At 38.1% G+C, this 27,729-nt stretch overlaps 1 protein-coding gene across 2 annotated transcripts; it reads right to left on the reverse strand.

Annotated features, from left to right (window-relative positions):
- Positions 1–357: 357 nt before the first annotated feature.
- On the reverse strand, positions 358–27,475 carry LOC121327018 (phosphatidylinositol 4,5-bisphosphate 3-kinase catalytic subunit alpha isoform). 2 transcript variants are annotated; one of them, XM_041270772.1, is made up of 21 exons: positions 26,840–27,475; positions 19,290–19,711; positions 18,601–18,810; positions 18,027–18,277; positions 11,823–12,068; positions 11,480–11,565; positions 10,557–10,662; positions 9,948–10,100; positions 9,645–9,779; positions 8,598–8,722; positions 8,375–8,456; positions 8,072–8,236; positions 7,848–7,951; positions 7,316–7,487; positions 6,889–6,995; positions 5,043–5,164; positions 4,788–4,866; positions 4,001–4,171; positions 3,313–3,430; positions 3,055–3,206; positions 358–2,612 (listed from the first exon to the last, which is right to left on the reverse strand). In XM_041270772.1, exons 2-21 carry the CDS (start codon positions 19,639–19,641, stop codon positions 2,342–2,344), a joined length of 3,207 nt encoding a protein of 1,068 aa, XP_041126706.1. In that variant the 5' UTR covers positions 19,642–19,711; positions 26,840–27,475; the 3' UTR covers positions 358–2,341. The 2 variants fall into 2 exon arrangements, with proteins under 2 accessions (XP_041126706.1, XP_041126707.1); XM_041270773.1 differs by lacking the exon at positions 26,840–27,475 and adding an exon at positions 25,129–25,209.
- Between the last annotated feature and the right edge of the window lie 254 nt (positions 27,476–27,729).

The following is a 27,729-nucleotide window of genomic DNA, read 5'->3' on the forward strand; positions in this document are numbered from 1 at the left end:
AATCAATATCTCCAATTTGCACAGTAAGCTTTATTACAACAGCGAAAGCCATTGTGTGCTTGTATATGAACCATGTTAAATTGCAAATTTCACAAAGCTTACAATTTAAAAAAAAATCTTCAAACATGGCATGTGCAAAAGGGTCAGTGTACGTTAGGCTCCCAAGCCGAAATACGACCCCATCGGCTTGGGTTTTTCAGATAGCTGAAATCACCCAAAGTGTTTTTAATCACTTCATGTAAAAGTGAGATTGAATTATTCTCCAGGGAAATAAATAGAATTTAAAAAATAAATAAATAAAAACTTTAAAAACCCTGTTATTCCTGTAATAAATATTTTTTTTCTAAGTGTGAACGTGTCAATTATAGTTATCAAATGTATTTGACAGAAATTAATTTAATAAATCAGTTTTACTAAACATAATAGTACTCACTGGAGTCGGATGCAAGCCTTGGTGTGAGCGGTTTCAGAGAGGAAGAGAGCGAGGAGCTGCGTTTATGAGTGCTCCACTCCTCTCACAAGCTCTGCAGTAGTAATACTGCTGAAAATACACATTTACCTACATGAAACTGAACCAAATTATATATTTTGTTTACCTATTATGTAGCAAACGATTTTTCTGCAATTCCCTTTTCAAACATTGGCTCAGACAACACAGGTATATTCAAACAGACTTCAGGTACACGCATACCACCTGCATATATCAACCTGAAAATAATAATAAAAAATGACTAAATGCACGATTCATGAGCTGTCTTAACACTGCCTCTCTCAAATTATAATATAAATTAAGTACAATTTTAGGTAGTATGTGTTTTACAGGGGTAAAAAAAAAAGAAAAAAAACTCAAATTACTACCTTTAACAAGGTAACACAACCGATACAAACCATAGCTTACAGGAGAAATAACAGAATTGTCTGACTTAATTCTTTAAAATAAATGCTGCTGATGAAATCTGAGGTGCATTTTGTACTATAGGCTTAGAACCGGCTGAAAGGTTGAGGAAATAATATCTTGGGCCTGGTATATTCTAGTCTGAGAACAGTAGAACTACCCTAAAAGGTATTTCTTAAATAGGATTCCATACTCCATATTACATTCTGAAGAAAAAAAAAAAAAAACATTCTTTTACGTATGCCACCAGTGCAGGGCTATATGTCCTTTAAGATTCTGAATTTGCTACAATGTGTTCATTTCCAACGTACACATTTAAAATTGATAAAATACTGTTACTGTACTGTAAAATGGTCTACAAAACCTCAAGCCAATGAATCTTAAAGAAAAGTCTAACAGTGTCCAAGATTCTATTCCTGTATTCCAAGCAGATCTGCAACACATTTCTTTGTGAGATCCATGTAACGCACTACAGGTTTGTAGATGAAGATTCTGAACAAAATGTCATGCCGTGAAATCAGTCTGGGTGTACTGATTAGTAACATTTTGACAGGATGGTCAATAGAGAATGTGATCGAAGGATAGATTGAATTTAGCATGGTACAAAGTCACTTTGAATCAGTTTCTGCATCCTTACTGGAATTCTTGTGACTATGGGCTTGGCTCATCTCGACAACCTTCTTTGATGGCTCGTTTGTCTGGCTGTATTCAGGAGGTAGATTAAACATTGGTGAGCTCAATCAACAGACAGTCCCAGCACTGGCTGGGATGTTACCCGAGTGCAAGATCTTCCATTATTTGTACCTGTACTGTGTCTACAGTATCACGAGTTTTATTATCTAAAATATGAAAAACATTTTATGTATACTATATACATACAAAATTTTGTTTACAAGGACCCCCCAAAAATCCTCGCAGTGCTAGTATGAAAGGACAAAACATGCAACTTCACAAGCACAGGATGGCAATGTACACATCAATGAGAACTAAACTGTGTATATAAAAAAAAGCAACAAACAATTCCACAGATCGCCACTGGGTGTCTCCAGTGAGTCACACACAACGTGACCTCACTAAGATGTCCTCTATCAAGAACCTAACATTTGGATAAGGAATGTGCTCCTTAATACCACACACAGGTGGACGTACGCAAATGAAAGAGGTGTGTGTGTGTGTGTGTGTGTTTGTGTTTTTTGTATTGTTTTGTATTGTACTGAACATGAGGAACACCGTTTTCTTCTCCTGACCTGTGGGGGGTTTAACACTGGAACATGAATCCATTATCCGGGTAAGAAAAACTTTCCACTAGAGAATGTTGGTATTGCTCTTTTTTCTCCAGATTGATCAATGCTGTTAGGACTGTTGCATGTCAACCACTGTTCACGCTAGAGAAACACTGCACTAGGTTGTCAGGGTAACCCAGTCACTTCTCTGCTCAACATTATTTCAGTTCAAGGCATGTTGTCGTATGGTGTGGAAGATCCAGTCCATTTTTGTTGTCCACCCACCATGATGAGCATCATTCATCTGCTTCATGAAATAATCTAGGGCTTCTTGCTCAGTTTTGTCCAGTGCCAGGGTCTTCCGAATGTAAGCAATGTCATCAAATGACTGCAGCTCTGGCATTCCCGAGCCCAGCATCATAGAGAAAAGGTTTATAAAGAGGTTGGCATGCTGTCTGATTGCCAAGTAAGCTTTATAGCACATCTCTTGAAACCTGCAGAGAACAAAACCCAATTTTACAATATTTATAATATATTACTAATATATAAAATGATTGTTATTAGCATTAAGTTTCAGGCGGCATTAGATTTACATATTTTGGTTCCAAGCAATTGGATGTCATAATCACAGCTGCAAATATATATATATATATATATATATATATATATATATATATATATATATATATATATATATATATATATATTAGTATATATACCTACATAATTGTCACCAGATGTCGATGTATTAACACATTGTCACAGGTTCCAGCTTAAGAGACACATTGAGAATTAAAACAAAAAATGCTTTGGGAAAGTCTAAATTACTCGATGTGACACAAATTGTATGCATATGAAATGTGAAACTGGTTCTGGTGTAGTATATATTGCCAAGATGGACTATAATGAAAACACTTGGTATAACTGACCACAAACCTTTCAAACTCTCTTGTTTTAGTGCATTCTTGAGCTCCTTTGCTTATCACAATTAAGAAATCTTGAGTTAAGACAAATGGCACCCGCTCTCGTTTGTATCCAAATTTTTTCTTCTTGTGATCCAAGAAATGACCAAAATCTATATGGAACAGCTTTATAAAAAAAAAAAGAAGATGCACACTTAAATGTTATAGCTTTGAAAAAAAAAAAAAAAAAAAGGAAACAAAAAACTCCTTAAACAAAAAAAAGCCATTTTACCTGCCCATCATCCTTTACCATGATGTTGCTATTGTGTCTGTCTCCAATGCCAAGGATAAAAGTGGCAACACAATAGCCAGCACAGGAACGTGTAAACAAATCAATGGCTAGATCATACCTATGGATGGAACAAAACAAAACCTTAACAATATTTGATCAATCACGTCAAACGTTTCTCCACTTGTCATTTAATATTAAACAGTTATTACCCCCCTCTGAAAAAAAAAAGGTATTTTCCATTTGGTTTACAATGAGTATCTTAAAAGGCAAACTAGAGGGATGCCAAGTTTGTGGATATATGGCATTTCGTTTGGAACTGTACAATGTAATATACAGCGAAAGACATACTAAAAGTAGTATTTGGAACAGCAGAGACTAATTACTTCATCACTGAGGACATGAAAAACAAAACATTTGTTTTCTCAACTTCTTGAATTAAATGTACTTCTAATCAGGAACTTCATGGTATAAATATTGTTTCATACAAACATACAAATGAAAACCAAAATATCTGTATATGTACAGTCGAGAAGAGGCAAAGACAAAGCTCTTGAAGGGTGAATATTTACATAACCGTGTTCAAAACTTATGAAAACAGGCATGGAAGAAAATCCGGTCCAGACTGAGTTTTGTTTTATTGAAACGCAATACTGTTGTACAAATAAATCCAATATTAATAAAGCCTTACATTTCTCCTTTGTTCTTGTCTTTAAGCCACTGGTGTAAAGTATGGCTGTTGAACTGCAGTGCGCCCTTCAGTCCTCCTTTACACTGGATCTGCATGATCGTATGAGAGCTTCTTACCACCTCAATCAGTCCCACGCAATCACCAATTGACAAACAGCCATAAGGAAGCATCCTTAAAAAAAAATATATATATATGCCTTCTGTGAATATGGCTTTGGTTATCCTCATTGATATATATATATATATATATATATATATATATATATATATATATATATATATATATATATATATATATATATATATATATATATATATATATCAATGAGGATAACCAAAGCCATATTCACAGAAGGCATATACACTGGTTCAGAAAAGAATGACACTGATGCTTCATCTTAATTTATCTCTCTGTTTGTGGTTTGAAGTCAGTGCAATGTACAGCAAGAAGGGGTTAAGCCTGCATTGACCTCATGCTCCCTTACTAAAACTGAGCAATGCAATGAGAAACAACATTTTGCAGCTTATGTCATAAGAGGTTGCGCTACCCTTTGAAAACCACCTGCAGACACAGATGACAATTCTGTACTGGAATTCTGAACCCTCTAAAGAGGCTCAGTACAATCTGTGTGAATACGGCTTAAAACTTAAAAGCACAGATATCCGAAAGAAGCCCAACAAGTGTTTGTATCAAACATGATAACAGTTCAACTTGTAACTGTATCTATGCATAATTAAGTATGTGTGGGGTTTAACTGGCAGCCTAACTCATTAGTAACTTTGCCTACCGGAGATCAAGGCCCTGGTTCTGCCAGATGTTTTCCATAATTCTTATGATTTGCAGGGTTAACATGTCTTGTCGCAAATCTGTAATAAAAAGGGTAATGTTTTACTGTTGATGCAGTTCTTTAAACAAACAAAGTCATTGAAGTCTCGTCTAATTAACACCAGAAGCTTAATTAGTATACTGTTTTAGATTTAAAAACACACAGACACAAACACACACACACACACACACACACACACACACATATATATATTACCATCTCCATTTTTAAAAATGATCTCATTGTTCTGGAACAGAAGCTCAGACATGATATCTGGATTTTCCCAATTCAACCACAGAGGCCGTTTTGCAGATGACATGATTCTGCATTCTTCAAGCCTACAAATAAAAAAAGGAAACATTAAACATATTAAATAGCAGGAGATTATAGGGCAGGGGTGTCAAACATACAGCCCCCGGAGCGATGCCACCCGGCTCACGGAACATTCAAAGGCAAAAAAATAAAATGTCCGTGCTCTTCAGAAATTATTTTTTCTGTGCGAGATTTAATATATATTGTTGTGGATGCCGGCAGCAGGACTTACTCGGCTGGAGTAGCTCGCTCGATTTTTTTAAATGTTTTTTTAAATGCATTGTCTACGTTGTTTTTACTTAAATACACACAAGACTTAACTACTGTATTGATTTCTTTGTTTTAGTATTATATTATTGTTATAGTAGTAATCACAAGGATAAAGTAAGTTTTTTTTTTTTTTTTCACGTTAATAGTGTTACATATAATGGATTTGATAACTTTTTGAAAATGAATATCAGAACGAATATCCAAACATGAAAATTCCATGTTTGACCCAGGAATAAAACAATTGCAAAATATAAATAGATATGGATCAATTTTTTAAAATATTAGTGACTGCTACTGCTGCCTCCTGATTCCTGGGACCTTTACTGAACCAGCGCATCAACATCTGGAGCAAATGACTGGGCTGAGGATATCTTGAGAATCGAGTTGAGAATTAGATTTTCATTTGTTGTTATTCATGACGGAGAAAGCTGGCCGCTTCTCAGGACACACTATTTCAACAACATTTCTTCAAAAACTCTCCATCAGAAAATGGTTTTGAAGAACACCTATTTTGTGCAATCACATAGCTTGCCTTAACAGCAGCATCACTTATGCTACAAGCATTAGTAAACCTCAATTGCTGCTTTTTCAATCTGCGCTAATTCAGAGTACTTATCTTCACATAACGTTCCTGTATATGTATCATATTTCTTGCCATGCTTTGCTTCATAGTGCCTTTTAATGTTGTATTATTTCACAACAGACACATGTTGCTTACAAATTAAGCACTGTGGCTTTCCATTCATGCCCACAAAGAAAAACAAAATCCCCCATTTCTCTTGAAACACACAGCACTCTTCCACCTTTCTCTTTACAGATAAAGACATGATGACACTTGTCACTATAGAACTTACAAATCAGAATTGAAAACCTCTTTACAGATAAAGACATGATGACACTTGTCACTATAGAACTTACAAATCAGAATTGAAAACCTTTTTTCTGGTATTGTCTACTATCAGCTGACCACTGCCGTCTCACCTATGTGGTCAGCAATTGACAGCAATCACAGCAACATGACAATTTGTGTTACTCATGAGAAGGAATTCGCTGGAGGCATGTTTGCACACATGTTCTAAGAGGGGATGGTGAGTAAAATAATCAATGTGTTATTTAGGTGAATATAAAACATGCTATGTATGTATTGTTGTTGAATACAATAATTTAAGTTTTGGGTTCGCCTTTGTATTTTTACCCTGTGCCAAGCGCCAGGGTATCAAATCAGGCCTGCCAAACACAACGAGTTTGACACCCCTGTTATAGGGAGTAATTACAGCAAAGTGTCACTTTATATTTGGCTTCTTAACACAGATCATGTATGACTAACAGAAACACTTACTAAAATAAAGATTAATTATCTTCATTAAACAATTCCATAATCAAGTTTTCTTCACCCAATACAGACACATATTACAACACACTACTCCAATGCACTATAAAATGTAAAAAACACATTTCACACTTCCATTCAGCAACACACCTTAAATTGCCTAATTGGTGTGCAGGGTTGAGTGGAGAGGTAAAGTTCTGTAATGCATCCATGTAGTCTGGCCGCCTCATTTGCTCTACAAGAAACTTCATTTGCACCTGAATTGCAAGAACAGGATTAGTCAAATGTGTGATTAATGGAACTTGCACTATACCTTTTTTTTGTACACTTTTACATTAACATTTTCCTAGCTCTTGCATTAAAAAGCTGACTGACAGTAAATTCACAAAGAATTTGACCTCATACTTTTTTTGTCTGCCCTTGGAACTGCTTTCTGACAGCCAAATTGTGAACATAAAAGGTCTGTTCAAAAGGACTGTGTTAATCCAGGTTACTCTAAAGTATCAATTCATTAAATGTGACAAGCAAGCGATGAAAAGAAGCAATAACAATAAAACAGAGTATGTTAAGTGTGTACCTTTTGCGTTTCATCTTTTTTCTCCTGTTTGAGGATATCTGTGAGGTTAATCAGTTTCTCCATGGCTTCAACTTGCCGACTCAGGTGTTTCAGATACATGCCGCAGGCTCGGCAGTAGGACTCCAGAAGTAAGCCAAACCGCTGACTCACTGTTTTGTTGTGCATTTCAGACCTACCGGGGAAAAAACACAAAGCTTCATGATTCTAGGAGTTTTTTTAGGGAGTGGTAACATACAATAATTGCTCCTGGAAACACACATTTCTGATCAGTAATTGTACCTTTTCCAGGCTACTAAACGCTTTTTAACCCATCTTGCTTGTATTAATGCACAGCTGACTTTAGGAGACCTTTTCACGCCCCCATGTGGTGTTTATTATAATGACAGCATTTAGAAAAGGACTACATTTATGCTATGTTTGAATTTAATGCACACATTAATGCAACCCCATACATCGTCTCTGCTGTTTTATTTGAAACTTTATCACCAGTTGTGGAATTGAAACATATATATATATATGTGTGTGTACTTACTTCAAGTGCCAAAAGAAGAAATGTCCAATTCTCTGATTGGTCAACGCTTTCTTGAGTAAAAATCTCACCAGTGGGTTATCAAGATACTGCTCATATTTCAGTACCTGGGAGGTGGGGAAATTAAAATCAAGCATTTAGTAAAATCATACCACAAATATACACAATACTAACAATTACAATATCATAGTGTCTAAAACAACCTGTAGTTTATTTATCTACTGTACCTGTACAAGCTGAATTAGGTACTGAGAGAGTTTGTCATCTGTCAAGTACTTTTCCAGACACCTCACAGCAAAATCACGTATCATGGGATCTGGGTAGTTACAGTCCAACAACTCCATTGCCTGCTCTGGTTTAATTGCAGGCCAGTCCTTTAACAGACAATACATCTGCAAAAAGGGAGAGACACGCTGTGAATAAATATTACTATCATTTACTGACAATGTAGCATAATCAGGTGCATACAAGAAGAGTTTGTATTAAGCATTGTTAAGGAAGCAGGGTAATAAAATATGAACACACACTACCTGTGATGCTTCATCTCTTGAGTTCCACTTTACAGCAAGCAAAATTTTTGGCAGAATTTCAGGTATGTTTACCAAAATATGTCTGTCGAGGGGAAAAAAAAAAGTAAGAATGCTTACTATGCTAAAAATGGAAATTGTATTCAGAAGTGCAATGTCTACAATATGACATACCACATTTACTTAATCCTCCCTTGTCACCTAGCAAATCTCTCACTCCATTTACCTGTGTCGCCAAAGGAAATCTTTCTCTTGCTCAGTGATCTCAGAAAGAGGGTCTCTGTTACAAACCAAACGGAGCTGTTCGTTATCACTTTCTGTCAGCTCATTGTCTCGAGCTAATCTGTTACTCTGGAAGGCAGAAATATGTTTGTGTTACACTGTTTTACATTGTCCTAGGTCTTTCTACAGCAACTTGGGAAAGGTTTCATTTATACTAGAATTATGTTACTATGTTGCTTAAAAACCACAAAGCCCATACTCTGTGGAAGTTTAACTTATCATGCAGGTCTGTTTATATTTCAAAATTTTAAAAACCTGTTGTGTATACAGCAGAGGATGTTTAAAAGACGCTTCCAAAGTATAAAGCACATGATTATATACAAAGATCCTGCATCAAGGACAGCATTTAGTATACACACAAAACAGGATAAACAAATGCACCCAACACCAAAAACACGTGCATGGCTTCCCCTTATATCACAACATTGTTATCTTTAAAAACCATCACAGTTTACTGTTAACAAAAACATTTTTGATCTGTTGATTTATTTAAAAAAATAAATTTTGCAATATTGCAATGCTCCCCTTCCCAAGAGAGCATTGGGGGATTCCCAATATGTATTTAACCCTTTAAAGTGTAAACCACTGACCATGTAATTTTCAAGGACACCCGACATTTTGCACTTTAAATTCTAACAGGAGACCTGCAGCTCAATGTCTGAATCTAAACTGGCCGAAATAGCAGTGCTGTTTTGTTGTCTCGGGGACCGTACAGGGTTAAAAATGTCTCTCTCCATGAATACCCAAGCACAAATTGCAGCCTTGAAACCCTAGTCCAGCTGAACAGCTATTTTAGGGTTGTTCTTAGTGCAGGGCTGAGCATTTATTCAAAACAGTTAGGAGGAGTGAGCCCATGACTTTACAGATGGACACAAAAAAACATGCTAATTTTTTGTATAAAACACAATTTTTGCATATTTTTATTTATAGTATGTGGAATTTGCAATGAAACTATTATAGTTAAACAAATATACCCATATCCTCTACTTACCAAGCCAGTAGGGCAGTAATTAAACCCCAGTTCCCTGGATATAGTCCAATTAGCATGTTCCTCAATTGTTGACATGTCGGGAAACTTCACAGGGCTGCTGAAATAATCAAATTCTAACTCTAAACAAGGAGTTTCCTAAAAAAGATGGGCAAATAAAAACAAACATTATCTACACTTAATAAATAAAGTACCACATTGTTTTATTCTACACATCATGAGCTGGAAATCATTTAAAAATGAAACACTGATCCCAAACCAGGTACCATGCGGTGTAAAAACAGACAATTCTGTGGGGTATTGTACCTTATTTGGATTTGAGCCCGTCACTCCAATGGGATTTAGCAAATCTTCCAGTCCATGAGGCACAGGCCATAAATTGAGTGCCATTTTTCCAGACACAAGAGTGTCTGTATAATCAAACAAATTAATATTTCCCCATGCCAATGGACAATGTTCCTAAGGAAAACAATTACAGGCTGGTCAATTCAGGATAGCTGAAACATGCCTAACAATTGAAATATAAACCACAGTATGAATAAATATTAATTCTTGACAACTTCAAGCTTTCTGTCTAAAAAAGGTTTATTTGCTACCAATTTTTTTTTTTTGTCAACTGCTTTGTATTTAAAATGGCAATTGAACAGATTGTAACAAAGGACCTATACATTTGCGAATGATGTTGCCATATATTCTGATGGATTTAACAGAGGGCTAACCAAGGCTTTTCGTTCTATGTTTTGTTTTTGTACTATTCAGATATTTCAAAAGAAACACTATTTTAAATACCAGGAAGATGCTGCTAATAAGGTGAATTAGGAGGTAAGAAATCAAGTTTAAAGCATCGATAAGCACCACTTTAAAACATGCAGTGCGTTGAGTCACATGTAAAATCCAATCAATAAAGTTTCAAACCTCTTTAGCCCCCTTCCTGCCTTTGACAGAGCAGATGGACAGACCGAGCCGAGCTGCACGTGGAATATCAGGAATGTACATGTCATACTTCAGCCACTCATTCCACCTGTAATGAAAATCAGCACATGTAGTTTTGTAGTTTATGTTTGCATTTGTCACTTTGAACATAAAAAATTTTACCCAAAGTAATTGAAGTGTTATTGTAAAATGCTTTTTGACTGCAAGTGTGGCCAAACAGCAGCAGTCATTTTCATAGGACTCATCTTCTGTTGTAACCACATCCCAGTTGCAAGCTTAACGGTTACATTCCCTCTACTCTCTCATCAGCAAGTGTGCATGCTGAAAAGATCTGCTGTGCAAAATACATTTACATCTTGGCATGTACTCTTTAAAAATCATCTTATTGATTTCAGTACTTCCAACTCTGAGAAACTTTTTTGTAACAGCTGTATTTTTTTTTTACATGTATATTTAATATAGCATGCACCTTGTACTAAATATACCACACTCGATTCTTGGACTAAAAGCCAACAGCTATTGACACATAAAGCGAAACGCAAATGTACCCCTTGCAAACATCAACCTACTGAGGTTTTCAAATACATCCTAAAAGGTGCAATACATCTCGAAATGTCCTTATACATGGAATGCAACATGGACCTAAATGCTGTTTGTTCTATTATCAAAACCTCATTAGTTATTTCATGATACAACTACCAAAACTGTGCTGTAACACAAGTAATTTTGTTGTAAAACATTTACAGCTTGCTTTTATATATATATATATATATATATATATATATATATATATATATATATATATATATATATATATATATATATTATCCCCACACACACAAACATTTGTTTAATTAAAAGCGTATCATCATCAAATAATTTCATAGCATCACAACAACTGATACCTTGGGTTAGAACATGGCACTCGCTGAGTGTTTACATTATCGCACATCTGTTCTCCTCCATGATATATGCCTGTTCGCACATAAATCTACAAAGCGGAAAAAAAGCTTTAGAAAATGTTAACATTTCATACTTATTATCAATAAAGTCCCGTTCCCCCCCAATAGCCATCTTTCAACACCAGTCTATTCATGCAAATTATTACAAAAGTTCACCTAATTACCCCAAAAGCAATACAAATGATCCAAACTATAGTAGTAATTTTATAAAATTCACAAACTGAGTACACACACACACACACACACCATATATACTGAACAGGCAGAGATGTATAGAGGAAAATACCTTATCGATATCTCGAATGTTTACATTTACATAGGTTGCACACAAGATCTTTATCCTCAAGGTATCATTAATGGTCCATAAGGACTTAGCAGAGGTTTCTCCATTCATGTAAGGTGTGGCAGTTGAGATTCGACGAGCGTAAGATGGCATGGTGAAATTATCAATTGGCAGCTGAGTGTACAGACTCTCCTTAGCCATCAGCATCAGATTCGGCATACGCCCCAACATGATGCAACTTCTCACATACTAGAAGAGAGAGGCAATTATGTAATGAAAGAACATGGGGGGGGGGGGGGGGGGGGGGGCAGAAAAAACACACAGAGAACAAAAAGATATGCAGAAGGATACCATGAACTACATTTGAAGAACCACCAGAATTTGTGAAAAAGCCTCAGTGTTTGTGAAAAATGTCTCAATGATTAAGACGGAAGGACCACAACAAATGTACATGACATTTTTGTTGCAATTCAGAGGACAGCCTTCACTGTAATACTCCCAAGTACTTGTCTGGAATGACCATCATTAATGTTCTCAGGTTACATTTGGTTAGATTGGGAAACACCCAACACAAAGCTATGTTTGGACTACCAAGATGGATGTACTGTACGCATGCAGTACATTAAAAGAGAACGTTACGTTATTATCATAACCCTGGTTCCCTGAAATAGAAATGTTACCATTACCTCATGGGTATTAATCCTTTGTTACTGTCTAACCTAAATAGATATTCCAAAGCTGCACGTAGTACCAGCGACAAAGGCATAAAAGAGACTGTTGACACTCAAAACTTCATCATTTTTCCCCTCAAGACTTCTGCAATAAGACACAACGACCGTGAAGGTTAATGGTTACATTTCTATTTCAGGAAACCAGGGTTACGATAATAACGTTCCCTTTCAAGTACAAAATGTAACCATTACCTCATGGGTAGATATACCAAAGCTGTCGCAAGAAATTTGCAGACCAATTGAAAGCTACAAGGCAAGGCAAAGCCCACCTTGAAGATTACCATGAGGAACCCAGTACATAACAAGGCTAAAAACACTGAGAGAGAACTCACCTCCAATTGTATGCTGTACGGGTTGAGCTCAAGGCACGGAAGATCCACAGCGAGGTCCCCAGACCTATAGTGCCGGAGGACAACACAGATCTGATGGCTCCACTGCAGAACCACAGGTGCCCGGTGAACTGTGGATTCTCCTGCCGACCTAAGCCCCCCTTACCTGGGTGGAACTCAGCCAATTGTGCACTGCCCCTTAGGAACCCCCGGTCACAGTCGGCAGTGACATAACCTGGATTCGAACCTGCGACCACCAAGCTATAGGGAGCATCCTGCACTCCACACGGAGCGCCTTTACTGGGTCAGCCACTCGGAAGCCCCTTCTGCCTGATCTTCTCTAAGCACAGCGGGAGGATGACCAGTGGAGGAAAAGCATATAGCAGCTGCCTCAACCACTGGTGCGCCAAGGCATCTACTGCCAGCGGGTCTCGTGCTCCTGTTATTGAGAACCAGAGGGGACAATGAGTTGATTCTTGGGAGGCAAACAGGTCCACTTGTGCTCTCCCAAACTGTTGCCAAATGAGATTCACCACTTCTGGGTGAAGCATCCATTCCGAGGCACTGGGGACTGTCTTTGAAAAGAGGTCCACTGCCCAATTCGTCACCCTGAGAAGATGGACTGCCCAAAGTGAGAGGAGGTAACGGTGCGCCCAAAGCAACAGCCTGCGGGCAACCCGGTGGAGATTAGGGGGACCTGAGGCTGCCCTGGTGGTTTATGTATGCCACCAGAGTAGTGTTGTCCGTCCGGAAACGCGCATGTCTCCTCTGAATCTCCTGTAAAAAAATCCTCTAGAAAAATGCTGCCTGCAGTTACATAATATTTACATACTCCTTGTGCTCTCCTGCCTTTCCACCTGGTGCCCCAGCAGAGGCTGGATGCATCTGTGGTTATAACCTCCCTCCTGGTAACGCTGACCAGCATGACACCTAAGCATAGGTGAGTGGGCTATATCCACCAAGATAGAGCCTGCAGACAGTGCTGAGATACTGTCAGCAGACAGCCATGGTTCAATGCAGGCTGAAAAACCCTGCTGTTGAACCAGCCTTGGAAAGGGTGCATGTGTAGAAGACCCAAAGGAATTATCTGGGAAGGTGCTGTCATCAAGCCCAGAAGCCTCTGAAACATCACTACTGTGAGCTTTCTGTTGGGCTTTAAAAGCTTCAGACAAGCGGCTATTCTCTGCACTCTGTCCTCTGACAGAGTGGACAACATGGTCTTGGAATCAAGACACACTCCCAAATAGGAAGCTCTCTGTGAAGGTGCAAGCTGGCTCTTTGCATAGTTCACTGACAGACCTAACTGAAGCAGGTGGTCTGTGACGAGTTTCGTGTGAGCCCTTGCCTGCACTGGAGATTGAGCACAGGTATTTGAGCACTCTGATGCCCCTCCGAGTCTCAATGGGGCCAGAATAGCTTCTACGCACTTTGAAAAGACACAGGGAGCTAAAGAGAGTCCGAATGGCAACATCTGAAACTATCCCCTGGAAAGCAAACCTGAGATACTTCCTGTGCCCTGCTCTTATGGGGATGTGGAAGTAGGCGTCTTTTAAATCCAACGCAGTGAACCAGTCGCCTGGCCTTATTAACTGCAACAGCTGCTGCATAGTTAACATTTTGAACTTCTGTCGACTCAGATATGGATTTGTCTGATATCGAGGATTGGTCTGAGGCCACCACCCCATTTGGGCACCAAGAAGTGCCTGGAGTAAAAACCTTCTTCTAAGTGAAGAGGATGAACTGTGCATATAGCCCGTTTCTGCAGCAGGGCTGTCACGTCCTGAGGCAACATCAATGCGTCTCGTGGATCCGTAACTAACGTTGTAGTCACACCCTGATATGGATGGGGACCGTCTCTGAATTGCAGAGAATAGCAGGTCTGTACAGTATTAAGCACCCAGGTGTCCAAGGTGCATTGACGCCAATACTCCTGGTGACTCCCTGAAAAGGGGCCCTGGGCCTGTGGCAGCAAATTGCTAGGGCTGCTCCTTTTTCTAAGGCTTATCCTGAGGGTTTTGCCTTTGTGCTTGAACTTATTGAAGTTCCCTCTTTGCACAGCCATGGGTTGGTTGTGAAACTCCCCTCTAGCTTTAGCAGGCAAGGGCTGTGCCAGTCCTTGAAGCTGCTGAAACCTAGGTTTCCACTTTTGTGCCCATCTACGTACTGGAGACGGCCTCTCTGGCATCAGGTACACCAGTTCCTTAGTAGAGTCACATGCCCGATTACAGCGCTGCAGCATGTCATCTACTGCAGGACCAAAAGTGTGTCCTGGAGTAATGGGAGCATCCAGCAACGGTGCCTTGTCCAATATTCGCGCCTGAGAAAGTCAGAGCTGATGTCTTGCAGTTATTAGCGCAGCCAGGTTCCTACTCACTGCCTGCCTATTGAATTTAGATATACAGAGGTTTTTATTCACTAGCCGCAGTTCTTCGAGCTGCTGTGGTCTGGGTCTGTGACCCTGTGAAAGAGACTATAATAAACAGCTCTGGTAAGCCACCAAGATACTGTTATAATTTCCCAGCTGTGCAGCAAAAGCACCAGTTGAATAAGCCTTTTAAGCATGAGCTCTGAAACCCGGCACTGTTAATTCGGGCAGGTAGCATCCTTGTATGGAAACGCTAGCTTAGGGGCTTACATCAATGATGTGATAGCGGCACCTTCTAGTGGAAAATCAGCCAAGCTAAGTTTATCTGTCTCATGCAGGCTGCACAGCGCTCCCAAGCAACATGAAGCAGCAGGCGCTGTAGCCGGGTGATCCCAGGATGAATGCACCTCAAAAGAAGAAATGCGGGTGTACCGGAAGAGACACTTGAGAGAGAGTGGGACCATCCTCAAATTGAGTGTTTCCACTTGTCATCTATAGGCCATGGAATATTTGAAACGTCCGTGCCCTCTTCATCAGCGGCAAAAGATCTTCCGACAGTGACACCTGCGCTATAAGTGTTGCGCTAGCCGAGTCACATTCTTCAGAGGGGACCTCCAGATCGACTGCCTCATCAGACGCAGTGACAGACAGCAGATCCTCTTGCTGCCATTCTGCGTGTACTACTCCTTGTGACTAATGGCACAGAGGCATCAGGTGTAACAGTGCGTTCGTGTAACAGCTCAGCTAACATGTTTCCCTGTTGGGAGACCGCCTCCCAGAGCTTATCCAGCTGCTCAGAGCTATCTGATCTATGAGACCTATGGCTCTTTTTTCTCCTCCTCTTAGGCGGGGGAGCTAGAGGAGGGGAGGGGGAAGGAGAAGACGAGGAGGACCGTGAAACCGATTTCCTACGTGTTCTCCTACTTTCCCTAGACAAAGAGCTCTCATGAGAGGATACAGCTCCCTTTTGAGCTGAAGAGGGAGGGGAGCCTTGTCCAGGTGGAACAGACAGCGAGTGCTCTACAGAGCTGCGCGACACTTGTTTCTCTAATGTACGTGTAGAAAAGGACGCACAAAAATAGGTATGGTCAGCATGTGCCTCCTTAGCATGCTCCAGACCCAGACAGGCAGCGCATCTGCCGTGCCTGTCCTCCCTGAGGAGACCTTTCTTGCATATGTTGCACGAATGTAACCCCGGCTTAGTGTAACTGCAGTGGTGTGCAATGCCAATGACCTTGAACTGTAGTTGCTATCAGCATAGTCTATATTACTAGCACCAACGTATCGAACGCTTAACACCTGCACTATCTTCTATAGTGCAGAAGCCCAGTACACACAGTACAGTGCAACAGTTTTTTTTTTACAATGCAGAGACCGTACACGTACAGTGCAGTGCAGTACAATATGGTGGGCAATACACATTATACACAGTACGGTACAAACTGTACAGCATAGTTCTAATATTCTAATGCCCAATGTACAATATATACAGTATATAGCACACAGTACCTTTGGTACGGTGTATGGTAACCTCGTTCACTAGGAAAGGTGGTAGATCATTGCCCTGCAGTTGCCGAAGAAACAATATGCAGGGATGCCCACCTGTATAGCTTCAGGCTTAACACAACACAGCCCTAAGACTAGAGAAAGCCTGCTGTCACCATGACAGCCGTCGCAATGTTAGTGCAAGCAGAGACCAGAGTGGCAATGAAACACTGCGAGAAGGACTGCAAGCAATCAGATCCGAAGCAGAGCCGAGCCCAGCGACTGCTAGTGAATCAAAAGGGTAACCTCGTTCATTGTACAAAAGTACCGGCGGGAACGGTAGCATGCCTGGGACCCACAGTTACCACAGCAGCGATATAGGGATGCCCACCTCTAATGCTTTTTGGCTAACCAACAGATTGAAACCCAAGGAAAGCCTACTGCTAGAGCCCTAACAGTCTTCACACTAAATCTGCAAGCAGATCTTTATGTGGTACAGTGACACTGTGGGAAAAGCTGCAAGCAGATTGACCCAGCGCGTGTGTCTCTGTTCAACGCAGGACAGCTGAGCCCAGCAGCCGCGTTAGTATTTCTGTGAAAAAAAACAAATGAGAAAATACAACAGAGAAAACAATTTCTTCCCACAAAAAAACAGTAAAACCAATCAATTACCAATACTTTAATATATAATAAAAAAACAAAAATCTCACTGGCACTATGTGCAGCTTTGGAATACCTATTCAGGTTAGACGGTATCAAAGGATTAATACCCATGACGTAATGGTTACATTTCGTACTTGAAAGGGAACTATGCATTTATCTCACTTCCCTAATGCCAGCAAGCTAAATAAGTTTAACTTGTGTGCATATACAAATGCAAACTTTTGTGCATATAGACATCCTTCTTCAAAAGCATTTTAAACTCATCAGTGAAAATATTTATATCTTGGAAAAACAAAACTTAAGAAATCACAATGCCTTATTCAGAAGGACACAGTAGACTCCTGCATTAATTCATGAATAGTTGCAACCTGCTTGACAACAGCAAGACAATTCACAGTTCCTGCTATTTAGAAAGCAGTGAGCTGACAAATTCAATTTGTCTGATCTGCGGAGGCAACATCATCAATACTGGGTCATGATGCCATTACACACTGTCACAAGCTAATAACACAGCATGTCTAGGGTGCATGTCAAGCTAGTTTAGATCTACAGTATGCACAGCATTCTCACAGCAACTTTTATACTTGTACAAGTAAAACAAAACAAAACAAAACTTAAAAAAAAGATTCTTTACCTTGTACTGACTAAGCGGGTATTTTTCCAGCAAGTACTCATCGCAGCCACACACTTTCAGGATGTATTTTCCCTGGTACTCTTGCACACACATTTTGAGCTGCTCAGGTGAAAGCAGCATGCTCCGAGTTTTCTTCCTTATAGCTTCTGCTATTACGTGCTCCGGTACGCAGTCGTGGTTAATTTTTAGCGTGTATTTCTGTTTGTCATTATTGGGAGAAACTATCACCCAAATCACAACAATTATTTGACCTGAAAAGATACATCCAAAACTAAAAAAACACTGAATGGTGATATGCTGTATGTAGTAATAATAAAAGAAAGTTATACTTCTTGCACAGGATCCGATTATAAACCACAGCTTGCATACAATGCAAAATGCACATCCATGAACAGACATTTAATTTCAGTCTTACTCTCATCACAATTTGGGTCTAGAAATTGACCCTATTATTCTGCACCTTTTTAACTACATACAATCTTATTTGTTAATCTAACAACTATGGGTGAATGTTCAGTATACATTTTCTAAAAATGTAAAGAGATTTGTTTCATGTAAATGATCCTATCCTTACCTTTATCAAGTTTACTGTAGATGTGCTTTGGAAGTTCTGGGGAGGATTCTACATTCGGAGGGTAAACATATAGTGCTCGACTGTGTGGCCCATTTACATCTCTGAGGTCCACTGCTTCTTTACAGACATTCAGTATGTTTCTCCTGAAGTCTTGCACTTCAGGATCCTTTACAAGATCAAACTCACACACAGGCATACCAATTGCAAAACCTGTACAAGGAAATTAAACAAGAACTAGAAAACAGCTGTGTAACTTCATTCAATAGCCTAACTTTGCAACAAGTCCCTTATTTTGCTGTAGTTTTTCCAGACTTATTTATTTTTAATTACTTCAGTTCAGTAGTGCAGTTACACATCTAGAAGCTTGATAAACACTATGCTTCATGTGTAACAGGTAATTAGATGCACCCAAGTCTCACACTTAATATGCTGCAGAAGACCATTATTCAGGCGGTGTATAATAAACCCTGTATTTGTGGAAGAATAACTAGGCTTTACTGCCTCTTACCAAAGCCTGTATTTTAGAAAACTATTATTCATTTTACCTATTATCAAACCTGTGTGCTATTTCACTTTCAAAATTTCTACAAGTGATTACAAACCTCATTTGTTGGTAAAGATTATATGCAATAATTATTTTTCTTACAAATTAAATTGGGATACAGAATGTACTGCACACATTAAATTACCAATTTCCCGGTTAAGAATTTTCTCCTCTCTATTCCCAACTGGCTCTATGACCTTCAAAAATGGCTGGAAGAGTCGGAGATCACAAAGTCGTCTTGTTTCGTCATAAAATTCCTCCCGCTCTGCCTCCTGTGTAACACTGACAAAAATATATGAGGTTTCATCCTGTAGGAGATGATGAAGAGGGTACTTTCTGGCTTCCTTAAAAAGTTCATGTTTAATGGTAATAAGTGTGGCTTCACGGAGGCACTCCAATGTCAGAATCATTCCATTAGGCAGCAGACAGTCCACCAAAATCCTTGGGGGCATCAAGTGGATGCCCCACAGTTCACCTGACGATGGTCTTGGCGGCATTTTTTCTTAATCTTCAAAGTCTCTATGCTGCTCCAGGTAATTCAGCAAATGGACTTCTATTAAAAAACTCCTAAAGAAAACAAATAAGCACATTTTAATATTGACATTCTATTTCAATTTTGGCAAAGTCTTCCTTCAATCAATCCTTTCTTAGATGAATTTGTGCTAATTCTGACTATTATCAATAGAAATAATAAGTGTGAGGCAACCCTTTAAAAAAATAACTCATCACCTCTATAATTAAGCCGAGTTAGAAACTGTGCTGTGCCCGTCCTAGCTCTCAATTGTGGCATCTAGTTCATTATGAAGAGACTGAGATACTATTAAATCAAGCTTTAAAATTAAACATGGATACAAAAACCAATAGCTTATTAAGTTGAACTAAATTAAAGGTTTTCCAATATGAATCCAGTTTAAATATAAAAATGTCTCTGCATTTATTGTTTGAATGTATTATAAATAGTGGTGGACCCTTCATCCCCTTTACTGGGGGAACCCAAACTATATTTTTTCTCTGAAAACATTTAAACAAAATATAAATGTTAGATATTCATTCTGTTCAAAACACACTAAAACATTAACTTTCTTACCACATACCCTACTATGCTAATTTTGTGGTGTTCAGCTTTAAAAAATTAAAAGCACAATTTTCCCTGACTTTCACTTTTGTGGTTGGCCTGTTAAACAAACGTCAATAAATCTGGAAACTCCTTCCCTTTCCAACAGGAACCATTTACTAAATATGGGCAAGTTTGGACATTTTAGATATACTGCATGTCAGTTTTTCTGACCCCAGTTCATGGATAAACATCAGATTGGTCTTGAACTAACACAGCGGTGGAACTTTGTCAGTTTTACACCTTGGCATACCAATCCTATTCTTGCATTAACTATTATTAAATTGAGTGCTCAGGATCTTTCAGCCAATCAGAGCACACTATTCTCCCTCTGTATTCCATTACACATTTCAGAGAAACCCTATTCATGACGTCAACCGTACTACTCAGTTTTTACCAGGATGTATTCTCAATATCAACAGGGGTGATTTAAAAAAAAAAAAAATCATACCTGAGGCACAGAGACAACACAATCAGCAGCGTAGTGCAATCACCGAACAGTATTCTCTTCATCAACATTTTCCCTTTTTTTCAAATGGTATTTATAATGGACTAAATAACTGTTGGTAATGATCAGAAAACAAACATAGCTCGATTTTACTTGCTCGATAGCTAGAACCAAATGAGTACTGCTGCCATTTGGTACAGGTTTCCCCATGCTTACATGCTTGAACTTTACATATTTTCCCTTCTCATTCAAAGAATCTGAATAATGTATTCTAGTATTCTGCATTACCTTAAACAGACGGCATCACCACAGTATCTGCATAGAATATTGCAAAAGAGGGCATTACCTCGATTACTTTAAATTTTCAAAGAATACAATTTCTTTATCCAAATTAGATTAAATTTGCTACTGTTATTTTGAGAAAGGTGAAAACAGAGAAATGTCCTATTTTGGATGGCTTTCATGACCTATTTCAGGTTTCACAGATTTGCAGGTCAAAGGTTTAGACAATCTTTGCAATCAACTAAGTTTACCTGTCTGACAATGATATCCTTGCTTCAGATAGCTACAGATACATACATTTTAATTTATCCAAGGAAGACCGCCATCTCAAAACAACAAATCACAAAATATATGCTAGTTGCAGTCTCTCAAGATATTAGTACACTGGTGTTTTAAACATTAGCATCAGATTGGGGGTTGACTGGATTTGTTTTGGTAAATGTTATGAACAGATGTTGCACATGGCTAAGTCACCACCAGGACTGAGATTATGATGAGAAAAACAACTAAGTATCCTTTATCCATATGACCTCATGTGTGTTAGTGTCGACTCCCTGGAAGAAAAGACCTACTTAGCCCATGAGTCAGTTGCAATGAAAACTATGCTCCTCTTTTCAGGGCATGAGGCATTTTTTCCATTGGTGCCAAAATCTTTTGGTAAAAGCAATTCTACAGTAGGTGGCTAAATAGGGATCATTATTTTAGTCCTGTTCATCATTCTAAAACTGACCACGAGATTCAGAGCACTTGCCAGGATGTCTGCTGGCACTAGTTCCTCTTGTCTGTATCCAAAAGCATATATATGAGTGTACAACGATCCTATTCTATTACAACAGTGATTTCCAATTTTCTGTGCTATGAAATGCTGGAAGAATTGCAGAGCAGAGGTTCTGCTCAAATAAACACAGTAACTGCATTCAAGGGTACTAAACTCCAATTACAGTACTTTATTATAGTTTAAATGATGTTCTGGGCTTAAACTTAGTATTGTTGTTTCCATTTTGATTTGGTTCATGAATTTAAATTTTAAGACTAAAAAGATAAATGTAGAGGTGGATTTTATTAAGGTAATTGTGTTGCACGGAAAGGTACTGTACAGGATTATCCAAATCAGTAATTGTACAAAACTATTAAAAAACAACATGCAGTAGTAGTCCTACTAGCAAATAGTTTTGATTTTACACAAAAAAGGCCCATTAATAAACAGTTCAGGACTCCTTTCAATCAGCAAATACATTAATAACTCAGTGGCCTGCACTACACTTGGCAAGAGAACAAGAGACTTGGAATAACTTCACCACACCCTGTCAAAGGCAGATTTTATGAATTACAACCAGTCTTCAAATAACTATGAGAAGTAAATATTGCTAGTTTGCTGGCGATAAATGAAGATGCTTGGCAATTATTAAACAGCACTTTTGGCTTTACGTTTATGAAGTAGTTCTTATAAATTTGATAAATGTACGTTTTAAATAACTGTCAGTCCAAAGAAACAGTATTTTTGATTGTTTATTTAAGTTCTAGATCCAATCAGACTCTGAAATAAATAAAGATATAAAAACAACAAAGATGGCAAAAGAAACCTAAAGATTTAACACAAGAAGGTTCTGTGAAAATCTGTATTATAAAGTATTTCTCCATTTGTATTTAGAAATATTACATCTTCATGTAGTTTAATATGGAAGCAGATGGAGCTGAAAACTATGTTCCCTTGATCACAATGTCTGACCAGGATGTTTGAATCCAGGAAAAGGCTTCCCCTGTTACTCAGTGTCAGCACAGGAAGTAGGAAAGGAAAAGAGGAATATCTACAGCAAAAAACAGCACATACATACAAGTGGGCGTTGAATCTGTTCTTTCAATAAAAAAATCCATGTTGAAAAACAGAACTAATTTAAAAGTACATACTGTCATTGTGATTCATACTTCCAACTGCCAAATACCACCCTCAATAGAAATACCAAAAAAGTTAAGTTTATAACAATTGGTACGTGCAGGATAACACAGGAAAGGTGTTGTCACAGATAAAATGTGACAATATAACCACAAACCTTTGTCACGAGCATGTTGATTTTAAGTAAAGTAAGTGTTCACGTTATTTAAATGTGACCATACATCCCATTTCTGCATTTTAACAAATACAGGTATTTAAAGGCTGTTACCTAATTGCACAGACTGAAATGCTTTTATCGGTGAAGTGAACATATTTTTAAAAAGTTGGGCAGCTGCCAAATGTCTGCAATAAAACAAACTCAGCGTTTCTATTCAATTGTCTGTACTATGTTTAAACAGACTGCCTTTTGCAAGACAAAAGTAAAATCGGTACTAAATTCCTGGATTTCTGAACTCTCTCTCTCTCTCTCTCTCAAATTAAAACACAACTAAATCCTCTATTATCCACATGATAAAACAAATGATTTTTTTAAAAATGATATGCCATTTATTAACATACGTAACAATACTGTACTTTTTATATAGCAGGGATAGAAACAGGACTTCAATTTCATAGTAGTTTGATCCACTCCTGGTTTTACACACCTGAACTTGTTATCCATACACTGTAGTTAATCAGCCTCATTTTAAAACCTGGAATGGGGGAAGCTGTTATGCAATAGGAGTTTTTATTTCCATCCCTGTATAGTATATAGTATTAAAGTAAGCTTGAAGAAATAATCAGTGAAAAAGGCAACTCGTTTTTATTATTTGTTTTGCCTAATGAGCAGTAGCAACTGTGTAACTGTTGGGAGTTTGAGATTACAAAGTGGCTAGCAGATTCCAACAAAGGGAGTAACCCGTCTTCCTGTCCTGCTGCTACAAACAACATAAGCCCCTTTCACACTGGCACGCTCTACTCAGGTTGGATCCCGTGTCCTGCAGGCTGGATACGCGATTTCACACTGCTTTTGATAACACAGGGTTGACCTGGGTGACAGATGCAAGTAAACAATACACGTATCAATGCCCCGGAAGTAACTTGTTACAGACGCTTCCATCCAAGCTTCTCTGTGTTGAACTGTTGGCCCAAATATTGATTAGAGCAAATGTTTCTTCAGCCCTGCTGCAATCTGGCTCATGGTGTGTCTCAAGCAACAGAAATATGGCTAAACAGAATAAACAAAAATGTTCCTTGCAGAAGTGAAACCTTCACACAGGCGTGGCTGTTTATTATTTTGTCAGCCATCATGCTTTTTTTTTTTTTTTTTTTTAAATATAGTAGTCCCTGTTTTACCCTGTTTTTCTCCCAATTTAAAATGCCCAATTGTATTTAGACTCAGCCCACTGCTACCACCCCTGCGCTGACTCGGGAGCGGCGAAGACGAACACACGCCGTTCTCCTAAGCGTGTGCCATCAGCCGACCGCTTCTTTTCTTTACTCTGCAACCCACCATGCAGCCAGCCCAGTGGGAGGACAACGCAGCTCTGGGCAGCTTACGAGCCGGGTCAAGTAGTGTCAACCCCCAGTAAGACCCAGGTACGTGGGTTCACACTAGGCGAGATTGTGACCCATGTAGCTAGAACCCAGGTACGGACCCAGGTAGAAGTGCCAGTGTGAAAGGGGCTATAGATAATGATGCAAGTGGGAAAAATACAAATGTAGTAAACAAACAACAAAAATCATATCTTGGTATACAATTAAAAAAATGATCATGTGACAGTGTTTATTTTCAAGTAATTATTGTGCTACAGTACAGTAATTTTAACAAGAAATTGAGGTAAATGATAGGCAATTTAAAAAAAAACGTATTCATAAACTTAAACAGATAAAAGCTACAGCGTTTATTATTCTACCCTAATCTCATACAATGCTTCTAGGCATCTCTATTTAGATTTTATAACTTGGGCTTCCCTTCAAGGGACAGCCAGCAATATAATGTGCCACAAACAAACAAATAACTGATTCAGTTGACTTATAATTAAGCTTAACTGGAAGCGTGCAAGAGACATCTGTCCACATTAATACAAAAGCATGCTGCAACCTAGTTTGAAGCCAAATAAAGAATGTCTGAAATATAGTTTACAGTACTTAGAAAACAGGATTTATCTGGGTAAACTATTGGTTTTCAGCTTTATAAACTGAATTATGACATTTCTTTTCCAGCAGCATATACGTTATTTATAATTCTTACAAGACCAACTTACCACTTAAACTGTTGAATGACTCGAGTCCTGTTTTAAACCAGAAACTGAACCACTCCCACATTGCCACAACAGATTAACCCAAAACCCTAGTGTAAAAAAAAAAAAGTTTTACACTTGGGCAGTTGCGTTGGGATTAATGTACTTTCCTTCCCTTTGTACAGCCCACCCTCTGATGCCATTAGTGTGTCATTAAAATGCAATCTTCAATAAAATACAGAAATACTTTTGTTGTTGAATGTTAGTTTAAATATTTCTTAATTCAGCAGTAGTATTTAATACTTGTATTCAATGGAAATACAGTAATGCAACATAAACGACTGTCTTTATGGCCCGCATTTAACCAAAGTTCTTCCAACAATTAAGAGTGCAGGTTTCAAATAAAACCAGTAAGTTCATTATGAGGCGTTTTAGATATTAAATATTTACCTTTGCCTTGTCAACAGTATTAATTAACCTACATTAGTCCATAATCCTTGTATTCTGCCTTGAACAGGACTTTGAGATTGACAATTGTTTTTGTTATCAATTACACCCTGTAACAATTTTTTTATTTATTTTTTGTTCCTGGGTAGTAAGTGTTATTTCCTAATTGCTTATGCCTCAAAAGTATAGAAAATGGCAATTACTCCCCACAAACTTTGCTTTTGTGACCAGAACAGTGATATTTCAAAATATCACTATTTCCAATGGGAAAACGGGCAAATGTGTGTCTTTTCGTTCAGTCAGAAAAAAACAACATATGAATCCAAATTAACATGTATTTATACTAAAGTAATACAAAAATGACTACAAAAGATTTAGAAGTGAGTAGTTTTTTGAGATTTACGACTATACTGTAAATACAGTATAATTGTAAATCTCGAAAAACTACTCACTTCTAAATCTTTTGTAGTCATTTTTGTATTACTTTAGTATAAATACATGTTAATTTGGATTCATATGTTGTTTTTTTCTGACTGTGAACGAAAAGACACACATTTGCCCGTTTTCCCATTGGAAATAGTGATATTTTGAAATATCACTGTTCTGGTCACAAAAGCAAAGTTTGTGGGGAGTAATTGCCATTTTCTATACTTTTGAGGCATAAGCAATTAGGAAATAACACTTACTACCCAGGAACAAAACTTGTGTTACATAGTGTTATTTACCGCATGTAAAGCGATCGCTCCTTCAGTCGGAGCTTTGAATAGCACTATCAGCTATGTATCGAACTTAACATAACCGTAAGCAGAATTTAACAACAACAAAAAAAAAAAACTAAAAAAAAAAAGCCAGCCCAATGATCACTGAAAACATGGTTGAAAAGAATTCATCTTAGCCGTTCTGTTTTTCACAATGGAATACTGACTGTACAGGACTCCAAAAATACCTCAAATAAACTGATTAATAAAATAAAGCGAACTATTATTACAAACACAAATACTGACTACGTGTATACGTGTATTACTTTACTTTAAAAGTCTGACTTAAAAGCAACTATAGTAAAATGAACACATGTATTTATTCAGTCACCGTGACAGCGTTGTTACTGGTAGTCTTAACTTTTAAGGATTTTTTTCCACGTTTCCAGATGCGTTGTGCTCTTTACCTAATCAACTTCACCTATTTTTTTTTTTTATTATTATTATTTATAGGACAACAATTAAGCATATTAAAATTCCCAATACGTCCATTTTCTTAACTGGAATTTACGCCCACTGAGATTACTCACCCTCTCTTTCCTAAAGTGTTGCCACCTCTCCCCGTTCCCGGCCTTTCCCAGTAACTCCAGTCCGAGGCTCAGGCCTGCCCCCGGTTTGACAGTCGCAGCTTTTCCATAGCAACCGCAGGTCTCTTTCTCTTTGTTTTTCTTGTATGGAAATTTGGTAATATCAATTGGTTTCGTTTACCGCCCCATTATACTTCTTTACACAAAAAAAACCCCATAAAAAAACAATTATCTACAATGATAACCGATGTTATCTAAACATCCCCTGAATGTAATCATTAACACCGCAACAAACAATATTGCACCTCACCGGGAAGATATATATATATTATTATTATTATTATTTTTTTTTTTTTTGTAATTTCCACCCCTAAAAACCTACTGTCGCGCGAACGTCTACTGAAATCATTTCTATCAATCACTTGTGCACCTCCCAAGCTCCAAAAACTACGAAGGATTGTACCACTTTTTGTTGGAGCACTCCACAGAATCCTCGTTTGAACCGATACATTTTTTTAAATTTTACGATTCAAGTAAACTGAAATGCAAACCTGGTTTAATTAAAGCACTTCTAACACACACGAACGCACAAAGTAAAACAACATCTGAGCTAATCTTAAACGTTTGCATTGTAGTATCGGTTTCTAAAACGCCGCACAGTGGTCTGGTATGTTCCATATAACATTAGGGGTGTGGGAATGTGTCACTTGTATTGTTTTTTTTCGGGGGGAGGGTAATCACAGTAAGTGTCTCATAGTTGTAAACAACTCATAATAGCGCATTATGGAAAGAAAAACGGGACACTGGACCATGGTATTGTTTTGAAGCATATCACTAGGCATTGCTTTTACATCTCCCCTGTTCCTGAAGTGAGCAGTTAACGGTTGAGCAGC

This window comes from Polyodon spathula, chromosome 14 (assembly GCF_017654505.1).
Source record: "Polyodon spathula isolate WHYD16114869_AA chromosome 14, ASM1765450v1, whole genome shotgun sequence".
NCBI lineage: Eukaryota > Metazoa > Chordata > Actinopteri > Acipenseriformes > Polyodontidae > Polyodon > Polyodon spathula.

Excerpts from the sequence above, each read along its gene's own strand:
- LOC121327018 (XM_041270772.1), bottom strand. The coding sequence starts at position 19,641 with ATGCCGCCAAGACCATCGTCAGGTGAACTGTGGGGCATCCACTTGATG. Across the intron at positions 7,488-7,847 it reads TTCTTCTTTTGGCACTTGAA|GTCTGAAATGCACAACAAAA; the intron begins GTAAGTACACAC and ends TTTCCCCGGTAG. Across the intron at positions 2,613-3,054 it reads AAAACAAGAGAGTTTGAAAG|GTTTCAAGAGATGTGCTATA; the intron begins GTTTGTGGTCAG and ends TGTTCTCTGCAG.